General features: G+C 50.7%; 1 protein-coding gene across 3 annotated transcripts; it reads left to right on the top strand.

The window, feature by feature from the left end:
* Positions 1-22,211, top strand: TMEM140 (transmembrane protein 140). Of its 3 annotated transcripts, none has more exons than XM_063930606.1 (2): positions 1-107; positions 21,253-22,211. In XM_063930606.1, exon 2 carries the CDS (start codon positions 21,269-21,271, stop codon positions 21,869-21,871), a length of 603 nt encoding a protein of 200 aa, XP_063786676.1. In that variant the 5' UTR covers positions 1-107; positions 21,253-21,268; the 3' UTR covers positions 21,872-22,211. The 3 variants fall into 3 exon arrangements, with proteins under 3 accessions (XP_063786676.1, XP_063786677.1, XP_063786675.1); XM_063930607.1 differs by lacking the exon at positions 1-107 and adding an exon at positions 1,278-1,345; XM_063930605.1 differs by lacking the exon at positions 1-107 and adding an exon at positions 1,381-1,516.
* Positions 22,212-27,783: the final 5,572 nt, after the last annotated feature.

Here is a 27,783-nt window from a genome sequence, read left to right as displayed (position 1 = left end):
CTGTGAGGAGACCTGCAAAACATGCACCATGTGGGGTCCTGAGGACCGAGTTTGAGAACCTGTGCTCTAGAGGACTGTACCCCACGCTGAGTAGCACGCACCTCTGCGTAAGGTTTTTTTGTTTTTTTACATATCCCTTTATTGTTTTAAACACACGGTGACTGGCCAGGTAACACAGGCTGCCTGCGGCCTGGGCTTTCTTACCTCCAGGCACCTCTCTGCTGCCGCCCTTCTCACTGGGTGTTCCAGCAGTGTGTTAGGCCTCAGCCTGATTATTTTTACTGTCCCATTTTATTACTATGATGTTTTGAAAAATTGTCGTTATCTAACATGCCGGTTTGAAATCCACTATTTCATCAGGTGTTTGGCCTTTAGTAAATATGAAAACCACCAATAACCTGCCTGTTTCACCAGTCCGCACTTTAGTAAATGTACCCCCTAATGTGTAACCTGTTAGGGAGTAGTGTAACGCTGCACCCCAATACAATAATTACTGTGACATGACCCCGCTGTTCTCCTACACCCGGAACGTCTTTGTATCTTGTTCCACCTTAATGTGCATTTTTTTAGTTAAAATCCCATTTCTGCTACAATAGCAGGACTGTGCCTCCCTACACATGTATGTGGACAGCCACTAAGCCACACACGCATACGGTACATGATATCATGTATGTATACTGGCTGTGTTTCACTGCAGAGCATTCTGCAACTTGTAGTTCCACAGCTGTGCCACAGAAACCCCTGCCTCTGTGTCTCTCTCACGTCTCTGATTGCTATTCATGTCTGGTACATTAACATACAGATGTCCTTTAATAGCATCTAATTATATCTCCCCTGAGCATACCTCTCAACATGACCCTCTCCTGGAGGGACACGGGGTAATTCAGAGTTGATTGCAGCAGCAAATTTGTTAGCAATTGGGCAAAACCATGTGCGGTGCAGGTGGGGCAGATGTAACACGTGCAGAGAGAGAGTTAGATTTGGGTGGGGTGTGTTCAAACTGAAATCTAAATTACAGTGTAAAAATAAAGCAGCCAGTATTCACCGTGCATAGAAACCATATAACCCACCCAACTCTAACTCTCTCTGCACGTTACATCTGCCCCACCTGCAGTGCACAGGGTTTTGCCCAACTGCTAACAAATTTGCTGCTGCGATCAACTCTAAATTACCCCTACAATGCTCTGCTTCTGGACTTTTCTCTTAATTTATGATTGCCGGCACCTGTGTTGAACAGGTTAATGGATAAGAAAGGTGTTTCAGCACAGGTGATGTAAGTCATACAATAAGAGGGAAGTCCAGGAGCAGCGCATTCTGTGCCTCCAGGAGAGGGTCATGTTGAGAGGTATGTCTGAGGCTTTTTATAGGCACCGTTTCCCCAGCCCAGTGCTGTGCACCAGATAAACAACCCCCAGTACATACTTATAATCAGCTGACCCAGTCATGTGACTTACAAGTAACCGAGAGCTGTGTTTTGCAAGCTGATCCGACAGAGCTGGACTTATCTCTGCACCATGTGAGTTGTCTCTTGCTCTTTATGGGACCTGTTCAAAGTCTTTTTTTTTTATTTAATCCTGATAATGCCGCAGTTTCCTAAACTTCCCTGGCTGAGCTCGGTGTATTCCTGTAATACTGGGAGGTCTGCGCAACAAACAGAGGGGGTAGAGGGGCTGGGGACATGCAACTGGTCCCAGAAATTAACCCTTTCATGGCTGACCTGACCCTATTACGTGCGTGCGTGTGTGTGTCGTAATAGACCGCTGCTTGTTAAGTGAGGTTTGCTGCTAAACTATGGCCCAGATTTATCAAGCCTTGGAGAGTGATAAATAGCATGTAGATAAAGCACCAGCCAATCAGCTCCTAACTGACATGTTACAGGCTGTGTTTGAAAATGACAGTTAGGAGCTGATTGTCTGGTACTTTATCTCCGTGCATTGTATCACTCTCCAAGGCTTGATAAATCTATATCTGTAATGCTTTCCTTCTGACTTGTGTCCGGGAGTTTGGAAACTGTGCAGCGTGAACACTTTTGGGTTCTGCAAATGCCGATATGAAAACATTCTGATTCATGACCTGATTTGGACGCAAAGCGGGTGCCAGTGCGTCAGCCAGATTTGCTCGCTAGTGCTAATACGGGTATCCATTCCGCGTATGCCGGTTTCCGTGAATCGCAATGCGCATTTGTCGCACCACCCACTGCTTCAGCGCTTCCAACCCATGCCAGGTGCAAAACACGGATGTCCCATCTGCACGCTTCAAATGAGCCCGGAATTTGGGCTACACGGTCAAGAGACGCTGTGCGTCTGCGTGGAAACACTTATCTCATACAAGACTATATACACTCGAGTTCCAACAGATACGGAATTCTGCGCCACTGAGGGCGCTTTGTGCGATGCATGTGCAGACTGCGTTTGCTGATTATGGCGCAGACTGCTGATCTTGCTGCGAGACGGGTCCGATATTCTTTTGGGCCCCTCTCCAAAAGAATCCTCAGTACTATAGACCAGGGATGGGGAACCTTCTGCCCTCCAGCTGTTGTTGAACTACACATCCCAGCATGCCCTGCAACAGTTTTAGCATGGCTAAATAGCAGAACTGTAGCAAGGCATGCTGGTATGTGTAGTTCAAGAACAGCTGACATCCCTGCTATAGACTAAAGCCATCTTACGATTCATCTTCCACTTCACATTGGTGAATCTGATTGCATAGGTGCTACCAATAGAAAGCTGGGGGGGGGGGGGGGGGTGCTTTGCGGTTGGATTTGGGGGGACTGTGGCAGATGTCAGATGTGGCCCCTCCATGTTAAATCCCAGGGTCCTTAATATAAATGTGTGTTTTCCTGGGATATCCCGCAAATATAGTTTAATAAATAGGCCCCCTTGTCTTGTAGAAAACGTTTATGACACAAAATCGGTTTTCTGTGTTGAAGGGTGACGGTTGTGTCGACACAGGGCGCCTCATCACTGTAATAGCATATAACGATTTCTGATAATATGCTGCGCCGGGGAGAGGGGTGACAAGACTTACTCCTAATGGTGTAACAGTGAATGACTCCCTCGGCTGGAACGCAGGCTGCCCTTTTATATGGGAATGAGACGGCTTCATCTTCCAGAAGCATATAAGTCTATAGGGAAAGTGAGACAATGATCAGCACGTGTGTTGGCTCAATTCCCCGCAACAAGAATAGCTTTGCCCTGCGCGGAATGGCGAGATCTTCTCATACAGGCAATTATACTTGGAATATATTATCCGTCCTTCTTACATTATCTGTGAGAAATTCTCGCGGCTCTGAGTGTTAGTACTTAATGCTAATTTGTGCAGAAAGCACCGCGGCCGCCGCTGCTTTGTTTGGATGCTGCTAAAAAGCTATTGGACGTGGGAATAATGTGTCTGCTATTATTCTGTAACATAAAGAGTATTATTTTTAATCACTAAGGGGGAAATGTATCAATCCTTGGAGAGAGATAAAGTACCAACCAGCCAGCTCTTAAATGTCATTATTCAAACCCAGCCTGTAACATGGCAGTTAGGAGCTGATTGGCTGGTACGTTCTCTCTCCCAAGGATTGATACTTATCCCCCTAATTTTGTAAACAGCGATGCCTGCCTTACATATAATATTTGTTAGATACACTCTAGTGCAGCCGTGGCCAACCTGTGGCTCCCGACGCTGTCACCTGACCACAACAGATCCTGGAAACTGGTGCACTCCAACCAGACACACAGCAGCACTACGGTGACTGAAAACCGAGGGAGCCAGATACTGGGCTGTAGTGACACATGAGGGTGGGCTGGAGTGACACAAGGCGGAGCTGGCTGGAGTGACACAGAAGGATCCTGGCAGGAGAGACACAATGGGGAGCTGACTGGAGTGATATAGGAGGGTGCTGGCTGGAGTGACACATTGACACAAGGCGGAGCTGGCTGGAGTGACACAGAAGGATCCTGGCAGGAGAGACACAATGGGGAGCTGACTGGAGTGATACAGGAGGGTGCTGGCTGGAGTGACACATTGACACATGGGGGAGCTGATTGGAGTGATACAGGAGGGTGCTGGCTGGAGTGACACATTGACACATGGGGGAGCTGATTGGAGTGACACAGGAGGGTGCTGGCTGGAGTGACACATTGACACATGGGGGGAGCTGACTGGAGTGACACAGGAAGGTGCTGGCTGGAGTGACACATTGACACATGGGGGAGCTGACTGGAGTTACACAGGAGGGTGCTGGCAGGAGAGACATAAATGGGAGCTGATGGCTGGAGTGACACATTGACACATGGGGGAGCTGACTGGAGTGACACAGGAAGGTGCTGGCTGGAGTGACACATTGACACATGGGGGAGCTGACTGGAGTGACACATTGACACATGGGGGAGCTGACTGGAGTGACACAGGAGGGTGCTGGCTGGAGTGACACATGGGGGAGCTGGCTGTAGTGACACATGAGGGTGGGCTGGAGTGACACAAGGCGGAGCTGGCTGGAGTGACACAGAAGGATCCTGGCAGGAGAGACACAATGGGGAGCTGACTGGAGTGATATAGGAGGGTGCTGGCTGGAGTGACACATTGACACATGGGGGAGCTGGCTGGAGTGATACAGGAGGGTGCTGGCTGGAGTGACACATTGACACATGGGGGAGCTGATTGGAGTGATACAGGAGGGTGCTGGCTGGAGTGACACATTGACACATGGGGGAGCTGATTGGAGTGACACAGGAGGGTGCTGGCTGGAGTGACACATTGACACATGGGGGGAGCTGACTGGAGTGACACAGGAAGGTGCTGGCTGGAGTGACACATTGACACATGGGGGTGCTGGCTGGAGTGACACAGGAGGGTGCTGGCTGGAGTGACACATTGACACATGGGGGAGCTGACTGGAGTTACACAGGAGGGTGCTGGCAGGAGAGACATAAATGGGAGCTGATGGCTGGAGTGACACATTGACACATGGGGGAGCTGACTGGAGTGACACAGGAAGGTGCTGGCTGGAGTGACACATTGACACATGGGGGAGCTGACTGGAGTGACACATTGACACATGGGGGAGCTGACGAGTGACACAGGAAGGTGCTGGCTGGAGTGACACAGGAGGGTGCTGGCTGGAGTGACACATGGGGGAGCTGGCTGGAGTGACACAGGAGGGTGCTGGCTGGAGTGACACATTGACACATGGGGGAGCTGACTGGAGTGACACATTGACACATGGGGGAAGCTGGCTGGAGTGACACAGGAGGGTGCTGGCTGGAGTGACACAGGAGGGTGCTGGCTGGAGTGACACAGGAGGGTGCTGGCTGGAGTGACACATGGGGGAGCTGGCTGGAGTGACACAGGAAGGTGCTGGCTGGAGTGACACATGGGGGAGCTGGCTGGAGTGACACAGGAAGGTGCTGGCTGGAGTGACACATTGACACATGGGGGGAAGCTGGCTGGAGTGACACAGGAGGGTGCTGGCTGGAGTGACGCATGGGGGGAGCTGACTGGAGTGACACAGGAGGGAGCTGGCTGGAGTGACACAGGAGGGAGCTGGCTGGAGTGACACAGGAGGGTGCTGGCTGGAGTGACACAGGAGGGTGCTGGCTGGAGTGACACAGGAGGGTGCTGGCTGGAGTGACACAGGAAGGTGCTGGCTGGAGTGACACAGGAAGGTGCTGGCTGGAGTGACACAGGAGGGTGCTGGCTGGAGTGACACATGGGGGAGCTGACTGGAGTGACACAGGAAGGTGCTGGCTGGAGTGACACATGGGGGCGCTGGCTGGAGTGACACATTGACACATGGGGGGAAGCTGGCTGGAGTGACACAGGAGGGTGCTGGCTGGAGTGACACAGGAGGGTGCTGGCTGGAGTGACACATGGGGGAGCTGGCTGGAGTGACACAAGGCGGAGCTGGCTGGAGTGACACAGAAGGATCCTGGCAGGAGAGACACAATGGGGAGCTGACTGGAGTGATATAGGAGGGTGCTGGCTGGAGTGACACATTGACACATGGGGGAGCTGGCTGGAGTGATACAGGAGGGTGCTGGCTGGAGTGACACATTGACACATGGGGGAGCTGATTGGAGTGATACAGGAGGGTGCTGGCTGGAGTGCCCCATTGACACATGGGGGAGCTGATTGGAGTGACACAGGAGGGTGCTGGCTGGAGTGACACATTGACACATGGGGGGAGCTGACTGGAGTGACACAGGAAGGTGCTGGCTGGAGTGACACATTGACACATGGGGGAGCTGGCTGGAGTGACACAGGAGGGTGCTGGCTGGAGTGACACATTGACACATGGGGGAGCTGACTGGAGTTACACAGGAGGGTGCTGGCAGGAGAGACATAAATGGGAGCTGATGGCTGGAGTGACACATGGGGGAGCTGACTGGAGTGACACAGGAAGGTGCTGGCTGGAGTGACACATTGACACATGGGGGAGCTGGCTGGAGTGACACAGGAGGGTGCTGGCTGGAGTGACACATTGACACATGGGGGAGCTGACTGGAGTGACACAGGAAGGTGCTGGCTGGAGTGACACATGGGGGCGCTGGCTGGAGTGACACATTGACACATGGGGGGAAGCTGGCTGGAGTGACACAGGAGGGTGCTGGCTGGAGTGACACAGGAGGGTGCTGGCTGGAGTGACACATGGGGGAGCTGGCTGGAGTGACACAAGGCGGAGCTGGCTGGAGTGACACAGAAGGATCCTGGCAGGAGAGACACAATGGGGAGCTGACTGGAGTGATATAGGAGGGTGCTGGCTGGAGTGACACATTGACACATGGGGGAGCTGGCTGGAGTGATACAGGAGGGTGCTGGCTGGAGTGCCCCATTGACACATGGGGGAGCTGATTGGAGTGACACAGGAGGGTGCTGGCTGGAGTGACACATTGACACATGGGGGGAGCTGACTGGAGTGACACAGGAAGGTGCTGGCTGGAGTGACGCATTGACACATGGGGGAGCTGGCTGGAGTGACACAGGAGGGTGCTGGCTGGAGTGACACATTGACACATGGGGGAGCTGACTGGAGTTACACAGGAGGGTGCTGGCAGGAGAGACATAAATGGGAGCTGATGGCTGGAGTGACACATTGACACATGGGGGAGCTGACTGGAGTGACACAGGAAGGTGCTGGCTGGAGTGACACATTGACACATGGGGGAGCTGACTGGAGTGACACATTGACACTAGAGATGAGCGGGTTCGGTTTCTCTGAAACCGAACCCGCACGAACTTCATGTTTTTTTTACGGGTCCGAGCAGACTCGGATCCTCCCGCCTTGCTCGGTTAACCCGAGCGCGCCCGAACGTCATCATGACGCTGTCGGATTCTCGCGAGACTCGGATTCTATATAAGGAGCCGCGCGTCGCCGCCATTTTCACACGTGCATTGAGATTGATAGGGAGAGGACGTGGCTGGCGTCCTCTCCATTAGAAATTAGATTAGAAGAGAGAGAGAGATTGTGCAGAGTCAGACAGAGTTTACCACAGTGACCAGTGCAGTTGTTGTTAGTTAACTTTTATTTATTTTAATATAATATATCCGTTCTCTGCTATATCCGTTCTCTGCCTGAAAAAAAACGATACACAGCAGCAGCCAGTCACACAGTGTGACTCAGTCTGTGTGCACTCAGCTCAGCCCAGTGTGCTGCACATCAATGTATAAAAGGCAAAGCTTATAATAATTGTGGGGGAGACTGGGGAGCACTGCAGGTTGTTATAGCAGGAGCCCCCAGGAGTACATAATATTATATTAATTTAAAATTAAACAGTGCACACTTTTGCTGCAGGAGTGCCACTGCCAGTGTGACTAGTGGTGACCAGTGCCTGACCACCAGTATAGTAGTATATTGTTGTATGTATTGTATACTATCTCTTTATCAACCAGTCTATATTAGCAGCAGACACAGTACAGTGCGGTAGTTCACGGCTGTGGCTACCTCTGTGTCGGCAGTCGGAACTCGGCAGGCAGTCCGTCCATCCATAATTGTATTACAATATATACCACCTAACCGTGGTATTTTTTTTTCTTTCTTTATACCGTCGTCATAGTGTCATACTAGTTGTTACGAGTATACTACTATCTCTTTATCAACCAGTGTACAGTGCGGTAGTTCACGGATGTGGCTACCTCTGTGTCGGCAGTCGGCAGGCAGTCCGTCCATCCATAATTGTATTATTATTATAATATATACCACCTAACCGTGGGTTTTTTTTTCATTCTTTATACCGTCGTCATAGTGTCATACTAGTTGTTACGAGTATACTACTATCTCTTTATCAACCAGTGTACAGTGCGGTAGTTCACGGCTGTGTCTACCTCTGTGTCGGCAGTCGGCAGGCAGTCCGTCCATCCATAATTGTATTATTATTATAATATATACCACCTAACCGTGGTTTTTTTTTCATTCTTTATACCGTCATAGTGTCATACTAGTTGTTACGAGTATACTACTATCTCTTTATCAACCAGTGTACAGTGCGGTAGTTCACGGCTGTGGCTACCTCTGTGTCGGCAGTCGGCAGGCAGTCCGTCCATCCATAATTGTATTATTATTATAATATATACCACCTAACTGTGGTATTTTTTTTTCTTTCTTTATACCGTCGTCATAGTGTCATACTAGTTGTTACGAGTATACTACTATCTCTTTATCAACCAGTGTACAGTGCGGTAGTTCACGGCTGTGGCTACCTCTGTGTCGGCAGTCGGCAGGCAGTCCGTCCATCCATAATTGTATTATTATTATAATATATACCACCTAACCGTGGTTTTTTTATACCACCTAACCGTGGCAGTCCGTCCATAATTGTATACTAGTATCCAATCCATCCATCTCCATTGTTTACCTGAGGTGCCTTTTAGTTCTGCCTATAAAATATGGAGAACAAAAAAGTTGAGGTTCCAAAATTAGGGAAAGATCAAGATCCACTTCCACCTCGTGCTGAAGCTGCTGCCACTAGTCATGGCCGAGACGATGAAATGCCAGCAACGTCGTCTGCCAAGGCCGATGCCCAATGTCATAGTACAGAGCATGTCAAATCCAAAACACCAAATATCAGAAAAAAAAGGACTCCAAAACCTAAAATAAAATTGTCGGAGGAGAAGCGTAAACTTGCCAATATGCCATTTACCACACGGAGTGGCAAGGAACGGCTGAGGCCCTGGCCTATGTTCATGGCTAGTGGTTCAGCTTCACATGAGGATGGAAGCACTCAGCCTCTCGCTAGAAAACTGAAAAGACTCAAGCTGGCAAAAGCACCACAAAGAACTGTGCGTTCTTTGAAATCCCAAATCCACAAGGAGAGTCCAATTGTGTCGTTTGCGATGCCTGACCTTCCCAACACTGGACGTGAAGAGCATGCGCCTTCCACTATTTGCATGCCCCCTGCAAGTGCTGGAAGGAGCACCCGCAGTCCAGTTCCTGATAGTCAGATTGAAGATGTCAGTGTTGAAGTACACCAGGATGAGGAGGATATGGGTGTTGCTGGCGCTGGGGAGGAAATTGACCAGGAGGATTCTGATGGTGAGGTGGTTTGTTTAAGTCAGGCACCCGGGGAGACACCTGTTGTCCGTGGGAGGAATATGGCCGTTGACATGCCAGGTGAAAATACCAAAAAAATCAGCTCTTCGGTGTGGAGGTATTTCACCAGAAATGCGGACAACAGGTGTCAAGCCGTGTGTTCCCTTTGTCAAGCTGTAATAAGTAGGGGTAAGGACGTTAACCACCTCGGAACATCCTCCCTTATACGTCACCTGCAGCGCATTCATAATAAGTCAGTGACAAGTTCAAAAACTTTGGGTGACAGCGGAAGCAGTCCACTGACCAGTAAATCCCTTCCTCTTGTAACCAAGCTCACGCAAACCACCCCACCAACTCCCTCAGTGTCAATTTCCTCCTTCCCCAGGAATGCCAATAGTCCTGCAGGCCATGTCACTGGCAAGTCTGACGAGTCCTCTCCTGCCTGTGATTCCTCCGATGCATCCTTGCGTGTAACGCCTACTGCTGCTGGCGCTGCTGTTGTTGCCGCTGGGAGTCGATGGTCATCCCAGAGGGGAAGTCGTAAGCCCACTTGTACTACTTCCAGTAAGCAATTGACTGTTCAACAGTCCTTTGCGAGGAAGATGAAATATCACAGCAGTCATCCTACTGCAAAGCGGATAACTGAGTCCTTGACAACTATGTTGGTGTTAGACGTGCGTCCGGTATCCGCCGTTAGTTCACAGGGAACTAGACAATTTATTGAGGCAGTGTGCCCCCGTTACCAAATACCATCTAGGTTCCACTTCTCTAGGCAGGCGATACCGAGAATGTACACGGACGTCAGAAAAAGACTCACCAGTGTCCTAAAAAATGCAGTTGTACCCAATGTCCACTTAACCACGGACATGTGGACAAGTGGAGCAGGGCAGGGTCAGGACTATATGACTGTGACAGCCCACTGGGTAGATGTATGGACTCCCGCCGCAAGAACAGCAGCGGCGGCACCAGTAGCAGCATCTCGCAAACGCCAACTCTTTCCTAGGCAGGCTACGCTTTGTATCACCGCTTTCCAGAATACGCACACAGCTGAAAACCTCTTACGGCAACTGAGGAAGATCATCGCGGAATGGCTTACCCCAATTGGACTCTCCTGTGGATTTGTGGCATCGGACAACGCCAGCAATATTGTGTGTGCATTAAATATGGGCAAATTCCAGCACGTCCCATGTTTTGCACATACCTTGAATTTGGTGGTGCAGAATTTTTTAAAAAACGACAGGGGCGTGCAAGAGATGCTGTCGGTGGCCAGAAAAATTGCGGGACACTTTCGGCGTACAGGCACCACGTACAGAAGACTGGAGCACCACCAAAAACTACTGAACCTGCCCTGCCATCATCTGAAGCAAGAAGTGGTAACGAGGTGGAATTCAACCCTCTATATGCTTCAGAGGTTGGAGGAGCAGCAAAAGGCCATTCAAGCCTATACAATTGAGCACGATATAGGAGATGGAATGCACCTGTCTCAAGTGCAGTGGAGAATGATTTCAACGTTGTGCAAGGTTCTGATGCCCTTTGAACTTGCCACACGTGAAGTCAGTTCAGACACTGCCAGCCTGAGTCAGGTCATTCCCCTCATCAGGCTTTTGCAGAAGAAGCTGGAGGCATTGAAGAAGGAGCTAACACGGAGCGATTCCGCTAGGCATGTGGGACTTGTGGATGCAGCCCTTAATTCGCTTAACAAGGATTCACGGGTGGTCAATCTGTTGAAATCAGAGCACTACATTTTGGCCACCGTGCTCGATCCTAGATTTAAAGCCTACCTTGGATCTCTCTTTCCGGCAGACACAGGTCTGCTGGGGTTGAAAGACCTGCTGGTGACAAAATTGTCAAGTCAAGCGGAACGCGACCTGTCAACATCTCCTCCTTCACATTCTCCCGCAACTGGGGGTGCGAGGAAAAGGCTCAGAATTCCGAGCCCACCCGCTGGCGGTGATGCAGGGCAGTCTGGAGCGACTGCTGATGCTGACATCTGGTCCGGACTGAAGGACCTGACAACGATTACGGACATGTCGTCTACTGTCACTGCATATGATTCTCTCAACATTGATAGAATGGTGGAGGATTATATGAGTGACCGCATCCAAGTAGGCACGTCACACAGTCCGTACTTATACTGGCAGGAAAAAGAGGCAATTTGGAGGCCCTTGCACAAACTGGCTTTATTCTACCTAAGTTGCCCTCCCACAAGTGTGTACTCCGAAAGAGTGTTTAGTGCCGCCGCTCACCTTGTCAGCAATCGGCGTACGAGGTTACATCCAGAAAATGTGGAGAAGATGATGTTCATTAAAATGAATTATAATCAATTCCTCCGCGGAGACATTGACCAGCAGCAATTGCCTCCACAAAGTACACAGGGAGCTGAGATGGTGGATTCCAGTGGGGACGAATTGATAATCTGTGAGGAGGGGGATGTACACGGTGATATATCGGAGGGTGAAGATGAGGTGGACATCTTGCCTCTGTAGAGCCAGTTTGTGCAAGGAGAGATTAATTGCTTCTTTTTTGGGGGGGGTCCAAACCAACCCGTCATATCAGTCACAGTCGTGTGGCAGACCCTGTCACTGAAATGATGGGTTGGTTAAAGTGTGCATGTCCTGTTTTGTTTATACAACATAAGGGTGGGTGGGAGGGCCCAAGGATAATTCCATCTTGCACCTCTTTTTTCTTTTCTTTTTCTTTGCATCATGTGCTGATTGGGGAGGGTTTTTTGGAAGGGACATCCTGCGTGACACTGCAGTGCCACTCCTAGATGGGCCCGGTGTTTGTGTCGGCCACTAGGGTCGCTTATCTTTCTCACACAGTCAGCTACCTCATTGCGCCTCTTTTTTTTCTTTGCGTCATGTGCTGTTTGGGGAGGGTTTTTTGGAAGGGACATCCTGCGTGACACTGCAGTGCCACTCCTAGATGGGCCCGGTGTTTGTGTCGGCCACTAGGGTCGCTTATCTTACTCACACAGCGACCTCGGTGCAAATTTTAGGACTAAAAATAATATTGTGAGGTGTGATGTGTTCAGAATAGGCTGAAAATGAGTGTAAATTATGTTTTTTGAGGTTAATAATACTTTGGGATCAAAATTACCCCCAAATTCTATGATTTAAGCTGTTTTTTAGGGTTTTTTGAAAAAAACACCCGAATCCAAAACACACCCGAATCCGACAAAAAAATTCGGTGAGGTTTTGCCAAAACGCGGTCGAACCCAAAACACGGCCGCGGAACCGAACCCAAAACCAAAACACAAAACCCGAAAAATTTCAGGCGCTCATCTCTAATTGACACATGGGGGAGCTGACTGGAGTGACACAGGAAGGTGCTGGCTGGAGTGACACAGGAGGGTGCTGGCTGGAGTGACACATGGGGGAGCTGGCTGGAGTGACACAGGAGGGTGCTGGCTGGAGTGACACATTGACACATGGGGGAGCTGACTGGAGTGACACATTGACACATGGGGGGAAGCTGGCTGGAGTGACACAGGAGGGTGCTGGCTGGAGTGACACAGGAGGGTGCTGGCTGGAGTGACACATGGGGGAGCTGGCTGGAGTGACACAGGAAGGTGCTGGCTGGAGTGACACATGGGGGAGCTGGCTGGAGTGACACAGGAAGGTGCTGGCTGGAGTGACACATTGACACATGGGGGGAAGCTGGCTGGAGTGACACAGGAGGGTGCTGGCTGGAGTGACGCATGGGGGGAGCTGACTGGAGTGACACAGGAGGGAGCTGGCTGGAGTGACACAGGAGGGAGCTGGCTGGAGTGACACAGGAGGGAGCTGGCTGGAGTGACACAGGAGGGTGCTGGCTGGAGTGACACAGGAGGGTGCTGGCTGGAGTGACACAGGAAGGTGCTGGCTGGAGTGACACAGGAAGGTGCTGGCTGGAGAGACGCAGGAAGGTGCTGGCTGGAGTGACACAGGAAGGTGCTGGCTGGAGTGACACAGGAGGGTGCTGGCTGGAGTGACACATGGGGGAGCTGACTGGAGTGACACAGGAAGGTGCTGGCTGGAGTGACACATGGGGGCGCTGGCTGGAGTGACACATTGACACATGGGGGGAAGCTGGCTGGAGTGACACAGGAGGGTGCTGGCTGGAGTGACACAGGAGGGTGCTGGCTGGAGTGACACATGGGGGAGCTGGCTGGAGTGACACATGGGGGAGCTGGCTGGAGTGACACAGGAGGGTTCTGACTGGAGTGACACATGGGGGAGCTGGCTGGAGTGATACATGGAGGAGCTGAAGTGTATTATGTGAATATGGCTTTTTCAATATATTTTATGTGGATCTGGATTTTTACATTATTTTATGTGGAGGTGTATTTTTCAATGTATTTTATGTTGATTCTGGCTTTAAAATGTATTTTATGTGGATCTGGCATTTTCATTGTCTTTTATACCAGGGGTGTGGCCTAGCAAGCACAAGGTCACTCCCCATTTTTGCACACACGCCTTCGGCTTGATGTCGGCTCTTTGACGTACCTAACAAGATTTGTTGGCTCTTTGCCTCTGACTGGTTGGCCACCCCTGCTCTAGTGTATAACATCATCTGCAACTATAGAGTATGGGGGACATGTATCAGACCTTCTAAAGAGTAAAAAGGTGAAGAGTTGCCCATAGCAACCCATGTTTAATCCTCCTCCTTTTTTTTTTTTTTTTTTTTAGTACATTTTATAAAATGATAGAATCTGGCTGCTATGGGCAACATCTCCAGGGACGTGCAGTCAGGGGAGGTAGGAGGCAGTGCCTCCCCTGTCATAAATGATTAAAATAATGTAAAGAAGATACTTAGGACACATATTCTGTGTTATAAGTATCTGCTTTACTAGCAGTGGCGTAACTAGAAATTTTTCTCCCCCAAGCCAAAAAATCCTTCGGCGCCCCCCCCCCCCCCCCCCCCATACCCCCCGTAATTGGCACTAGCAAAGGTAGAAAGCGCGCGCGCGCCGGCAAAAAGGGTGTGTGGCTTTGTCGAAATGGGCGTGGCTTTGCGTGGAGGGCGTGGCATTGCAGGAAAAGACTACCTTATACCCCAGTTTTGCAACCTGCACGCCCAGACGTTAGCCACCACAGGAAAGAACAAAAATCATGATTCATGCCCCTTACATTATTTGTCCTTTTTCCTCCTTATAGTAATGCCCAGTATACATTATTCCACATACTGCAATGGCCCTTAGACATTATTCCACACACAATAATGCACATGACACAATATGCACACACTGTAATGCCCCAGACACATTATGCCACACACCGTAATGCCTGTGACACATTATGACAGGAATCGCAATGCCCGTTATACATTATGCTACACACTGCAATGCCCCTGATACATTATAGCACATACAATGTCTGTGACACAATATGACACACACCACAATGATCCTGAGACATTATACCACATACCACAATGCCCGTGATATAGTATACAACACACCGTAATGCCTGATACATTATGACACACACCGCAATGTCCGTGATATATTATGCCACACACCATAATGCCCATTACACATTAAGTTCTACAGTAAGGCTTCTAATTACTTTTAAATTACCTGCTCGTTGCCAGGGGTTTCATGCTCTTGGTTCCATGCACGGTGCCAGGGGTTTTCATGCTCAGGGTGTCATGCTCGTTGCCAGGGGTTTCATGCACTGGGTGTCATGCTCGTTGCTAGGGGGTAGTGCTTGTTGCTAGGGCCATGCCCCCAGTGCCACATATGCCCCCAGTGCCAGATATTCCCCCACAGTGCCAGGTATATGCCCCTAGTGCCAGATATTCCCCCACAGTGCCAGGTACATGCCCCCAGTGCCACATATACCCCCCCCCCAGTGCCACATATGCCCCCTCAGTGCCTGCTCCCCCCAGTGCCAAATATTTCCCCACAGTGCCAGGTATATGCCCCCAGTGCCAGATATTCCCCCCACAGTGCCAGGTATATGCCTCCAGTGCCAGATCTTCCCCCCCCCCAGTGCCAGGTATATGCCCCCAGTGCCAGATCTGCCCCCACAGTGCCAGGTATATGCCCCCAGGGCCAGATCTGCCCCCCCAGTGCCAGGTATATGCCCCCAGTGCCAGATCTGCCCCCACAGTGCCAGGTATATGCCCCCAGGGCCAGATCTGCCCCCACAGTGCCAGGTATATGCCCCCAGGGCCAGATCTGCCCCCACAGTGCCAGGTATATGCCCCCAGTGCCAGATCTACCCCCCACAGTGCCAGGTATATGCCCCAAGTGCCTGTTCCCCCCCCCCCCCCCCCATGTGTTGGAGGGACACGGAGCGCATCGCGCGTCTCTCCTGTGTCCCTCCTGGCACTCCCCCGCTGGTCTAATAAAGGAAGTGCCGGTTCGTGAGCCAATCAGAGCTCACGAACGGCACTTCCTTAGACCGGCTGGGGGAGAGAGAGCCAGGGAGGGACACAGGAGAGACGCGCGATGTGCGTTCCGTGTCCCTCCAACACAGCAGGGAGGGAGAGGAGACCGCAGATTGACATGCGGACGCTCGTCCGCATGTCAATCTGTTCTAAGTCAGTGGCGCCCCCGCAGCCCCTCGCCCCCAAGCCACCGCGAGGACTGTGGGGGCAGTAGTTACGCCACTATGCTTTAGGCTGTGTATTATCCTAATAATTTTACCCTATAAAAAACTGTTTTAAATGTGTTTCGGAGGCACCGTTCTCGGTGCCTCCCGCCGTCAGTGAGAAAGGTGCGGAAGCGGGGGGCGGGGCCAAGCATTGGGCAGTGAAAGCCCATTAAAAAAGACCTATAAGCGGCACCTACTAGCAGTGCCGCTTTGACAGGGGGCGTGCTTTCAGCTCATATGATAGCACGCCCCTGTCACTGAAGAAGATAGGATTGGGCAGTGGGAGGGCCGGCCCCCATCATTAACCCTGGACCTGGTACAGTGCTGCGTAAGGCGCGGGCACCACATTTAGGAGGGCGCCGCAGCCCGATATAACCATGCCGGAGTGAGTTCTTCTGTTTCCCCCACACGGCCGGCTTGGGAATGCCCTGGGCACAGAGCTGCTTTCCCGCATCTGTAGGATCCCGCAGTGCAGCCAGGGCTAGCGGGGCGCACACAGGGTCTGCACGGCTCCACACCCCGGGTGAGTCTCGGGAAAGTTGTGTGCCCCATGCAGTGTCTGTGATCTGTCTTTGCCCGGCGCCGTGTATTCTGCATTGGGCATACAGCGCCTTTCTGTACATAGCGCCCATACTACACTGTTGTGTGAGAGCGCTATGTAGGAGATACTGCAGAGACGCAGCAATGGGTGAGAGCAGCGCCTTATCTGTAAGTACCCCAGGCTGTGGGGTGAGCACTGGCCAGCGGAGAAGGACGAGGCCCAATGTATGTGGAATCCTGCTGGCTTCCCAGATGCAGTCCCTATGGAAAGGTAATATGTACATCTGGGTGTCCCTGTGGGCAGCACTGCCTGTACGCGTGTGTACTCCATTACTCTCTATTATCTCCACCATATGTAACAGCAGCTAATTAGCAGCATTTCTGTGCTCTGGAAGTATCACTGATTAGGTAAATGCTGCTTATTTGTGGAGAAAGTAATCCCTCCCATGAAACTGTCCTCAGTGATTTGCTGTGAAAGTTTCCTGGTGATTGCAGGCAATGTGCTGCCATACATCGCCGCAGTATATGCCTGCACACATTTCCGACTGTTACCGTAGCGCAACATTGCTAATGTTTCCTGCGTACGTCTGAAGCGTGAGAGGAAAAATGAGCGAAGTTCCTGGTGGAGATGTGACCACCCAATGCTTTTACCATTTCAAGTACTTATGTTTATGGGAGGGTAGGGGGTGGGGGGGGGGCATGTGGCCGCAGTGGCCCATGCTGAGTCTGCCCGGCTGACAGGGGACCGTGTAAAGGCAGATGCAGACTTCTGCTGCTGGGCTCTATGGCAGGAGGATTACTGCAGCAATGGACAGCCACAGAGTTGTGAAAACGGTGCGGAGACAGCAGGGAGATATCTGAAAAGATCCCTCATCTGCACAAGCTGCTGCATCAGTGACGGCGGCATTAACTAGCAATGGCGAGGTGGGACTCGGAAAACATTATGGATGCAGTGCCTCACCAGCTACTGACTTCACCGCACGCCACTGAACATCTCCACTTATATTCTGTAGTAGTAGAGGGATATAGCACTTTTCATTGTGTGAATGTGATGTGAGTACTCCCATCTCAGAATGTCACCGCTTATCTCTGTCAGTAACAGATGTATCAAACCTTCAAGAGAGATAAAGTTGAGAAGCTGCACCTAGCAACCAACCAGTTTGTGCCATTTTATAGCCTGTGCTAGATAAGTGACGGAAGCTTTCTATGAAAGGATTGATACATCTCTTCATTCAGTGATGCCCATTCTCTCCAATGGGTGGTGGTGGGGTTCTCAGGGTGCAGTACCTCTCCCCACCTGCAGGTGTGATGCCAGTAACTAATTCTCAGGGTGCAGTACCTCTCCTGGCCTGCAGATGTAATGCCAGTAACTAATTCGCAGGGTGCAGTACCTCTCCCCACCTGTAGGTGTGATGCCAGTAACTAATTCTCAGGGTGCAGTACCTCTCCTGGCCTGCAGATGTGATGCCAGTAACTAATTCTCAGGGTGCAGTACCTCTCCTGGCCTGCAGATGTAATGCCAGTAACTAATTCGCAGGGTGCAGTACCTCTCCCCACCTGTAGGTGTGATGCCAGTAACTAATTCTCAGGGTGCAGTACCTCTCCTGGCCTGCAGATGTAATGCCAGTTACTAATTCTCAGGGTGCAGTACCTCTCCTGGCCTGCAGATGTAATGCCAGTTACTAATTCTCAGGGTGCAGTACCTCTCCCCGCCTGCAGATGTGATGCCAGTAACTAATTCTCAGGGTGCAGTACCATTCCCCGCATGCAGATGTGATGCCAGTAACTAATTCTCAGGGTGCAGTACCTCTCCCCACCTGTAGGTGTGATGCCAGTAACTAATTCTCAGGGTGCAGTACCTCTCCTGGCCTGCAGGTGTAATGTCAGTAACTAATTCTCAGGGTGCAGTACCTCTCCTGGCCTGCAGGTGTAATGCTAGTAACTAATTCTCAGGGTGCAGTACCTCTCCCCGCCTGTAGGTGTGATGCCAGTAACTAATTCTCAGGGTGCAGTACCTCTCCCCGCCTGCAGGTGTAATGCCAGTAACTAATTCTCAGGGTGCAGTACCTCTCCCCGCCTGCAGATGTGATGCCAGTAACTAATTCGCAGGATGCAGTACCTCTCGCCACCTGCAGGTGTAATGCCAGTAACTAATTCTCAGGGTGCAGTACCTCTCCCCGCCTGCAGATGTGATACCAGTAACTAATTCGCAGGGTGCCGTACCTCTCCCCACCTGCAGGTGTAATGCCAGTAACTAAGTCTCGGGGTGCAGTACCTTTCCCTGCCTGCAGGTGTGACACCAGTGACTAATTCTGGGAGCACTATGGTAAGTCAGACTCAGTATGTAACACATTCTCTCAGTATGTAACACATTCTCAGCCTACTAAGCCTAGGTTACTAAACACATAGTTTAAAGGGGATGCGGTGAATATGCCGGCAGTCGCAATACCAACACAGGAATCCTGACACCCATTTGAATCCTGACGTTGGAACTCCGAAAAGGCCAGGAGACCGACGCTGGCATCCTGACCATTACAACAGCCGGTGGTTTAGGGACAGGAAGTGGGGTGGTTAGGTTTAGTTGCCATTAGGGTCAACCTGCGTGGGAGGGAGGGTTAGGTTTAGGCAGCAGGGACGGGAGGGTTAGGTTTAGGCACCTCCGGGAGGTGGGAAACTGTTTTATATTTGTAGTGTCCGCCTCTTGCACTTTCTCTCTGTGGTTCTCAGTCAGCAGGTTCAAAGGCCTTGCGTGATGGTTACACTACAGGCACTCTGGAATGAAGAAAGGGTGCAGCAAAGTTTATTATTAATACCAGCAGCCAGTAACTTATTCTTCTAGGGCTGACATACCGCACTTTCCAGAGCATGCATCATTACTGACTCACTGCTCCAGCAGAGCTTACAGTCTAAATGCATTGCAGAGCTGTGAGAAAAGAGGTCGAAGACTTTATGGGGTCTATTCATGAAGCAGTGAAAAGAGTGGAGAAGTGAGCCTGTGGAGAAGTTGTCCATGGCAACCAATCAGCTGCTCCGTACAATTGTATAGTATGCAAATTATAAATGTTACTTCAATGCTGATTGGTTGCCATGAGCAACTTCTCCCCTGGCTCACTTCTCCACCCATTTCAATGCTTCATGTAATGACCCCTTTATCTGTGAGAAAGTGTAAATGATGGCGTAAGTGCTGCTCACAAAGCGTCAGAATGAAGTGCTGGAGGGGGACCATAATACCTGAAAGCCCAGGGGCCCGCCCATAATATAGCCCTGCCCACCAGTATGTCTTTAAGACATAAGGAGAGAGCTAGATCACCCTGAGAATACCAATGGAAACATACAAAGATTACACAGATAGGGCCCAGGTTGGAAAACAAACAATGACCACAGAACTGGTCAAGCAGCAATGCTAACCACTGTGCCACACAACACAGTAACGGGTATATAGTGTATTTACTGTGTAATATTTGTCATTTTAACAAATTTACCTTCATATATTTTTATGTATGAATGTGCAGGCTTCCCATTGTACACCAGTCATAGACGATCTGATGCATGTTGGGGGCCGCACTGGACATCGATCTAACCTTCATAAGCAAGTTCAATTCAATACACTTAATCAATAAGAGAGACCCTGATCTGTAATAAGGTATCAGCAGGGGCCTTCAGGTGAATGCTCGTGGGGGGAGGAGAGATAGATTAAGGGAGGGTGCGCCCTAGGCAAGTACCCCGAGCCCCCCTATCTGAGAGGGCCCCCCACTGGGTCTTCATTGCCGATCTGAAGCAGTGAACCAGCAGCTACTGACAGGCTAGGGGGTGTTGTATGAGGCCCCAGGGCCATCTGTTTTCCATCACATATGACGGATACACCCCACTCCTTTTGGGTGTAAACTATGCAGGTAATATTGTGATGCATATCTGTAGATACACTGTTTGTCCATGTTTTGTAGTTTTGCTATAAATGAGTTTATTACTAAAACTTAAGACGTTTTAGTAACATACGAAGAGTACCCCTATCACCAAGTTTTGTTTTTTCCCTCCGAATATACTCTAGGGCAGGCATGTCCAAACTGTGGCCTTCCAGCTGTTGAGAAACTACACATCCCAGCATGCCCTGACACAGCTTTAGCATTCTTCGACAGCAAAACTGTGTCAGGGCATGCTGGGATATGTAGTTTCACAACAGCTGGAGGGCCACAGCTTGGACATGCCTGCTCTAGGGGGTCACCACTAGTAACCTATCTATCAATATATAAAGCTGTTGTCCTAACCTTTTAGGTGAAACATATTTTTAGTTGTACATGAATAACCTGTAATACAGCGCAGCATATATTTCCCCTCTTTAGAACCTGTGCATGAATGTCAGCCAAACGAGGGGCGGAATGTAACGGAACCAGAGTTCAGAGGTCGTGCGGAATGCCGGCCGATCTCCAAGACGTTTTTTAAAGGGGGATTTATGTACAAGGCGTGGTTAAGTGGCCAAAGGAAATATTTAGGCATCCTTGGAATAAAGTAGAATGTAGATATGAGGTGACTTTGAGTAATATTTGACCGTAAACTACAGTTCTGTATAATGAACTAATAATTTATCATGGTTTTTTTTTTCCCACTGTTGCCTCCCTGTAGATTGGAACGTCCTGGGATGAGAATGTCCGAGTGGCAGAAGACGCGTATAAGCTCTAGCTGGTTGGGCTACATGGTCATCTGCTTACAGAGCATCGTCTGCTCCCTCCTCGTGTACGCCTTGATTATCGGAGGTGGAGACATTGTGGTCGCCGGCTGCAAGAAGATCGGCTTCTACAACTTCTCCTTGTACAATAAAACTCTGGACGGTTGTTACTTTATAACCCAGCTGGAGGATCTGCCCTCGGCGGGAGAAACCACGCGTCGTGGTCTGGTCCTGGCCATCATCCTAACCTACTCTTCGCTGGTCACCGTTATCATGGGGGTCCTGACGGCGATGTGCGCTCAGTGTTTCCAGGACGGCGTCCTGTGGAAGTTTGCGTTGGTGCTAAACGTCCTCAGCCTGGCAGGACTGTGTCTCGGGATGACCACTTACCTCTTCTTTACCTGGGACCTATTTGACATCTCCCAAGTGACACCAGGCTTCCTGGCTCTGCTGCTGGCCGCCGGTGGACTGTCTCTTCTGTGTTGTATGATGAGTCATTACACACGCCTCACCTGTACCAGGGCTACGTCCGAGAGCCGCAACGCTGACGACGAACTTTTGTTCTTTAAAGTTTAATTATTCCACTGTAACATTTGCACGCTAAATAACTTTGCACATATATAGAGGGAGATGCATCAAACCTTGGAGAGAGATAAAGTGGAGAAGACGAAGGTGCAGGATCACGTGCCGCACTGTAGCGGATTGTGTTCTATAGATCGTTATTGTCTTTTCTTTTGAAGATTTTGGACAAGTATTTCCATATAACGATGGGAAGGAAGCATTACGGTATTATACCTTATGGAATATGCACCTTGTCAGCTGGAGATTGCTGTTCTGGGCTTATTAATTATTTATAAGATTTTATATTTTTGTTGGTCTATATGAATTACTTAAAATAAAGGAGTTCGTAATAATATTTATGTAGTAGGTACAGACTTAAAGAATTATTTCACTAAGATCTCTGCTCTGCCCCCCTGTACTAGAAGACTGGGAACCCCTTATATCCCATCGTTACATGTATAGGTCTTATCCGCTGCATTTTTTGTCCCGCCAGCCACTGAGGACTGTTGCAGCCTTAAACCGCGCATAGAATAATTTGTCCATTGTAAAGGTGGGTACACACTAGGCAACGTGCTCTATGAGCGACGTCGTCTAGTGTGTTCCCTTCCCTGCCGGGGCGGTCGTCGGCAGTGCATACACACTGAACGATATGCAAACGATATCGCTCAGTGACGTGACGCCGTGCATGCAGTTTTTGGACGACAGTCCAAATTGAGCCGCACACACAGCCGACAGCGAGGGTTGTTAATGACCTGCGGGGCCGCGCATCGCTCGTTGTTGGGCAGAATAGACACTAGTCGATATAGTAAACGACGTCGCTCAGGAAGGGCAAAATGAGCGATGCCGCTTACTTTATCGGTAAGTGTGTACCCACCTTGTGTGTGGAAAGGCCAGCCAGCACCTGACGGGGCAGATATCGGACCAGCGGAGATTATTTAGGAGTATAATGCATCACTTACATGCAGTGGTGCAAGTAGAAAAAATGTGTTATAGGCACTGTGTCGGCGCGCGCCAAAAAAATGGGTGTGGCCACATGGGGCGTGGTCAATGAAAATGGGGGCGTGATACACATATGGGGGGGAGGGGCAGATACACATATGACCCCAATAGTGCCAGATACACATTGCGTCAGTGCCCGATACACAAATGCCCCCACTGTGTCAGATACAGATACCCCACTGTGTCAGATATACATTGCCCCCCAGTACCAGATACAGAAATGCCCCCCCCCGTGCTAGATATGCCCCAAGTGCCAGATACACATGTCCCCCCCCCCCCCCAGTGTCAGATACACATGTCCCCCCAGTGTCAGATATGCCCCCAGTGCCAGATACACATGTCCCCCCCAGTGTCAGATATGCCCCCAGTGCCAGATACACATGTCCCCCCCAGTGTCAGATGTGCCCACAGTGCCAGATACACATGTCCCCCCAGTGTCAGATATGCCCCCAGTGCCAGATACACATGTCCCCCCCCCAGTGTCAGATATGCCCCCAGTGCCAGATACACATGTCCCCCCCAGTGTCAGATGTGCCCACAGTGCCAGATACACATGTCCCCCCCAGTGTCAGATATGCCCCCAGTGCCAGATACACATGTCCCCCCCAGTGTCAGATATGCCCCCAGTGCCAGATACACATGTCCCCCCCCCCCAGTGTCAGATATGCCCCCAGTGCCAGATACACATGTCCCCCCCCCCAGTGTCAGATATGCCCCCAGTGCCAGATACACATGTCCCCCCCCCCCAGTGTCAGATATGCCCCCAGTGCCAGATACACATGTGTCCCCCCCCCCCCAGTGTCAGATATGCCCCCAGTGCCAGATACACATGTCCCCCCCCCCCCCCCCCCAGTGTCAGATACACATGTCCCCCCAGTGTCAGATATGCCCCCAGTGTCAGATATGCCCCCAGTGCCAGATACACGTCTCCCCCCCCCCCCCCCTCCCAGTGTCAGATATGCCCCCAGTGCCAGATACACATGTCTCTCCCCCCCCCCCCCCCCCCCCCCCCCCCAGTGCCAGATATGCACCCAGTGTCAGATACACATGTCCCCCCCCAGTGTCAGATACACATGTCCCCCCAGTGTCAGATATGCCCCCAGTGCCAGATATGCCCCCGGTGCCAGATACACATGTGTCCCCCCCCCCCCCCCAGTGTCAGATATGCCCCCAGTGCCAGATACACATGTCTCCCCCCCCCCCCCCAGTGTCAGATATGCCCCCAGTGCCAGATACACATGTCCCCCCCCCCCCCCAGTGCCAGATATGCACCCAGTGTCAGATACACATGTCCCCCCAGTGTCAGATACACATGTCCCCCCAGTGTCAGATATGCCCCCAGTGCCAGATACACATGCCCCCCCCAGTGTCAGATATGCCCCCAGTGCCAGATACACATGTCCCCCCCCCCCCAGTGCCAGATATGCCCCCAGTGCCAGATACACATGTCCCCCCCCCCCAGTGTCAGATATGCCCCCAGTGCCAGATACACTGTCCCCCCCCCCCCAGTGTCAGATATGCCCCCAGTGCCAGATACACATGCCCCCCCCCAGTGTCAGATATGCCCCCAGTGCCAGATACACATGTCCCCCCCCCCCCCCAGTGTCAGATATGCCCCCAGTGCCAGATACACATGTCCCCCCCCAGTGTCAGATATGCCCCCAGTGCCAGATACACGTCTTCCCCCCCCCCCCACACCAGTGTCAGATATGCCCCCAGTGCCAGATACACATGTCTTCCCCCCCACCCCAGTGCCAGATATGCCTCCAGTGCCAGTTACACATGTCCCCAAGTGCCAGGTATACATGTCCCCAAGTGCTAGGTATACATGCCTCCCCCCCCCCCCCCCCCCCCTTCCCCTGCTGCTCACCGCCGCTGCTGCTGTCCTGTGTGTGTGAGGGGAGGAGAGTGCAGCCTGCGCCTCTCCAGCGGCGGTGCGGGAGTCTTCCCTCAATTCAGCGCCGATACGTGAGCCAATCAAAGCTCGCGGTCCGGCAGCATTGGCTGCCGGTCCGCGAGCTCTGATTGGCTCACGTGCGGCGCTGAATTGATGGAAGAAACTGAGGGGCAGGAGAGGCGAACGTTGCGCTCTCCTCCCCTAACAGCAGCAGCGGAGGGAGGGAGCGGCGGCCCGGCTGCGGTGGGTACGGCATACCCACGGCTAAATTCTTTAGGGTACGCCGTACACACCCGTACCTGCCCACTTGCACCGCTGCTTACATGTAACAGAAGCAGCATGCAGGCGATTCACAATACAGATGGAGCCTGGCTCGTCTAGCCTTCTCTGGTGTACTGTGGTGCACCAAGGCTTATTAGCATAAACCCTTCATCTATTGTTCTCAGCTGCAATACAATACAGAGAGAACAATACAGCAGGGGATTAAGTCATTACAGCAGGGGAGTAAGTCTGACTGACCTGTCTCAGTAATCCTATTAAAGGGATAGATGAGCATGGCTCCATCTGTACATTTGAAGTTTATTCCCACTTTAAAATAAAAATGCATTTCCTATACAGTTCTGAGGCTGTGCGTCTCCTGTGCACATCGATGGCACCTGCAACTCTGAGCACGGACTCGGGACCAGGCCCTTTCTGTATTACTTAAGGCATGTGTGTATACATTACACCAGGGGTGAGGAACCTTTTTTTCTACCAAGGACCATTTAGATATTTTTAAAATCCTTCGGGGGCCATACAAAAATTATCAACTTAAAAATGAGCCTGCTATATTTGGTAAAAAATGTAATTAACTCCCCCCTAATGTGATGGCTGGCACTGCTTCTCTTTGGTTTGTTGTGATTCCAAAATCCGCTGAAGAGCGTTGATTTTATGCAGACGCATTTGGCCTCCTAATTCCCTGAGTTTAGCGTGTTTTGAGCTGGAATGACGCTCCAGATTGGCTTGTTTCGTTACTGCGAACGCATCGCCACAAACTAGGCACACAGGTTTGCCTTTGACTTCAACAAAAAAATAATCGTTTCTCCTTTTCTCTTGGAAAGATCGAGACTCTGCGTCAACTTTTCTTTGTAGTCTCCATTGATGTTGCGATGAAGAAAACTCCAGGATTTATTGACCGGTCACAATAGGGCGCTCAAACCTCATGAATGTAATCTAATAATCCATGCCTTGATAACCTACTATGGATGCCGTCCCCCTGCTAGTCCCACATGCCGCCCGCGGTTGCCAGGTAACCCATGTCACTCAAGTCCCCTTCCTAGTCCCGCCTGCAGTTGCCAGGTAACCCACCTCCGTGCCGCATACTGCCGTCCTCCTCTTTCCATCCCCACGGTCGGATGCCGTCTCCCTCCTCTTCTGCAGTTTCCTTGGTACTCTCGCAGGGCAGGGCAAAGTGGCTATGTGGGCCTTATACGGCCCGCGGGGGCCGGACATACCCCACCCCTGCAATACACTAATGCCTAATACATTTAAACTTTCTTTCTTAATAAATTGCAAAACATAAAAAAAAAGTTATTTCATTTTACTTTTGTCCTTATCATATGGGCACTGCATATAGAAAAGGAATGCTAGACGATATTAATACATTCCTATGTAGATCAGGTGCAGTTGTCTAGATGAAGTTAAGGTTCCATTACAGACATTGGGGGTCATTCAGCATGGATCGCTACTGAGACTGAAATAGCGATGGTCTCAAAACGGCTACTGCTAAAATTCGCATGTGAAGAGCCTGCGATGGTAAAAGATGCCCTCCGATGCATATGTAGATTTGCGATCCATACGTAGGAACCGAGTACCATCGACAGATGCAGTTGACCCATGCCTGCTCAGAACAATGCGGATGCAGTCGCAGCGGCCTCATGTTTTAAACTGCAAGCGATCGCAGCTGACGTTCTCCCAACCACTCCCCACAAACGCCATGTAACCTCCCACAAACTGTCCCTTCATGTCAATCAATTTGTAATTGCATCTCACTGAGCCTGCGAACTCACGCCAATCGCAATGCGGCCTTCACGCACGTGCAATGCGTTCGAAGCGCGTGCGCAGTCTGCCGATAACCAGACCATTTGCGTTTTTGCAATTTAGCGATCCGTGCTCAGTGAGGGCCATTATCCCATTCCTGACTTATTATCCAGAACATGCATTTTATACATCACGTCAGCCGTACAGAAGGGGAAAGATTAAACTGTTCCCTTCTCCATTTGATAAAAATTATTCAGCTTGTAATCAATGAATAATGGGTCTCTGTCGTAATAAAACACATAATTAAAGTTGAATAACTGAAAAACTGCTGCGCATGCGCATTCCGGACCCATTCGCACGGCTGCGAAAAAAAGCAGTGTGCGAACGGGTCAGAATGACCCCCTATATGCCTGCACTGGATACACAGGCTCCGGCCTGCGCGCTTGTGCGCTCTTAGGAAGGTATTACATTATGATCAGTTCTGATTGACCTGACGAAATATCCCACAAGTTGTGCCTAAGCCCCAGAAATTGCAGTATGGAAACTTTGAACCGGTTTGCTTCTGTACACACCTGACGCAAAAGCAATACCAGCACAGACGTGACAAATAATATACTGGGATAGATGCATTTATTTCCCGTAATGTGGGAGCAATTTCAGCCAACCAGTGTTCAACTCTGGATTGGGCTCATAGGGGTCAATTCAATTAGACGTGAGTTGCTGCTGTAATGGCGTGGAAACGCTGCCAATGGCCCCCCAAGTGGCCCGATCGGACACCGCACTCGTGGATTTTTGTACGCAGCCCTACGGGGCTGCAAATAAACACCCATGGGTCCGGCAGTACTGTACGTGCGGCATATGGCCGCATTTAATCATGGACATTAGTAGGTTGCATCTAATTGAATAGACCCCGTAAGTGTACACAGTGGGAAATATGGTGTTCTTATTATAAAAATGGAACACTCACCTACTAGTAAATCATTAACCCAATACTACAAATCCATGATTCCTG

This window comes from Pseudophryne corroboree, chromosome 6 (assembly GCF_028390025.1).
Source record: "Pseudophryne corroboree isolate aPseCor3 chromosome 6, aPseCor3.hap2, whole genome shotgun sequence".
In the NCBI taxonomy this organism is placed as follows: domain Eukaryota; kingdom Metazoa; phylum Chordata; class Amphibia; order Anura; family Myobatrachidae; genus Pseudophryne; species Pseudophryne corroboree.
This window is presented reverse-complemented; position numbering and strand designations above follow the sequence as displayed.

Bases quoted from the DNA above. Each gene is read 5' to 3' on its own strand.
- TMEM140 (XM_063930606.1), top strand. From the start codon at position 21,269: ATGAGAATGTCCGAGTGGCAGAAGACGCGTATAAGCTCTAGCTGGTTG.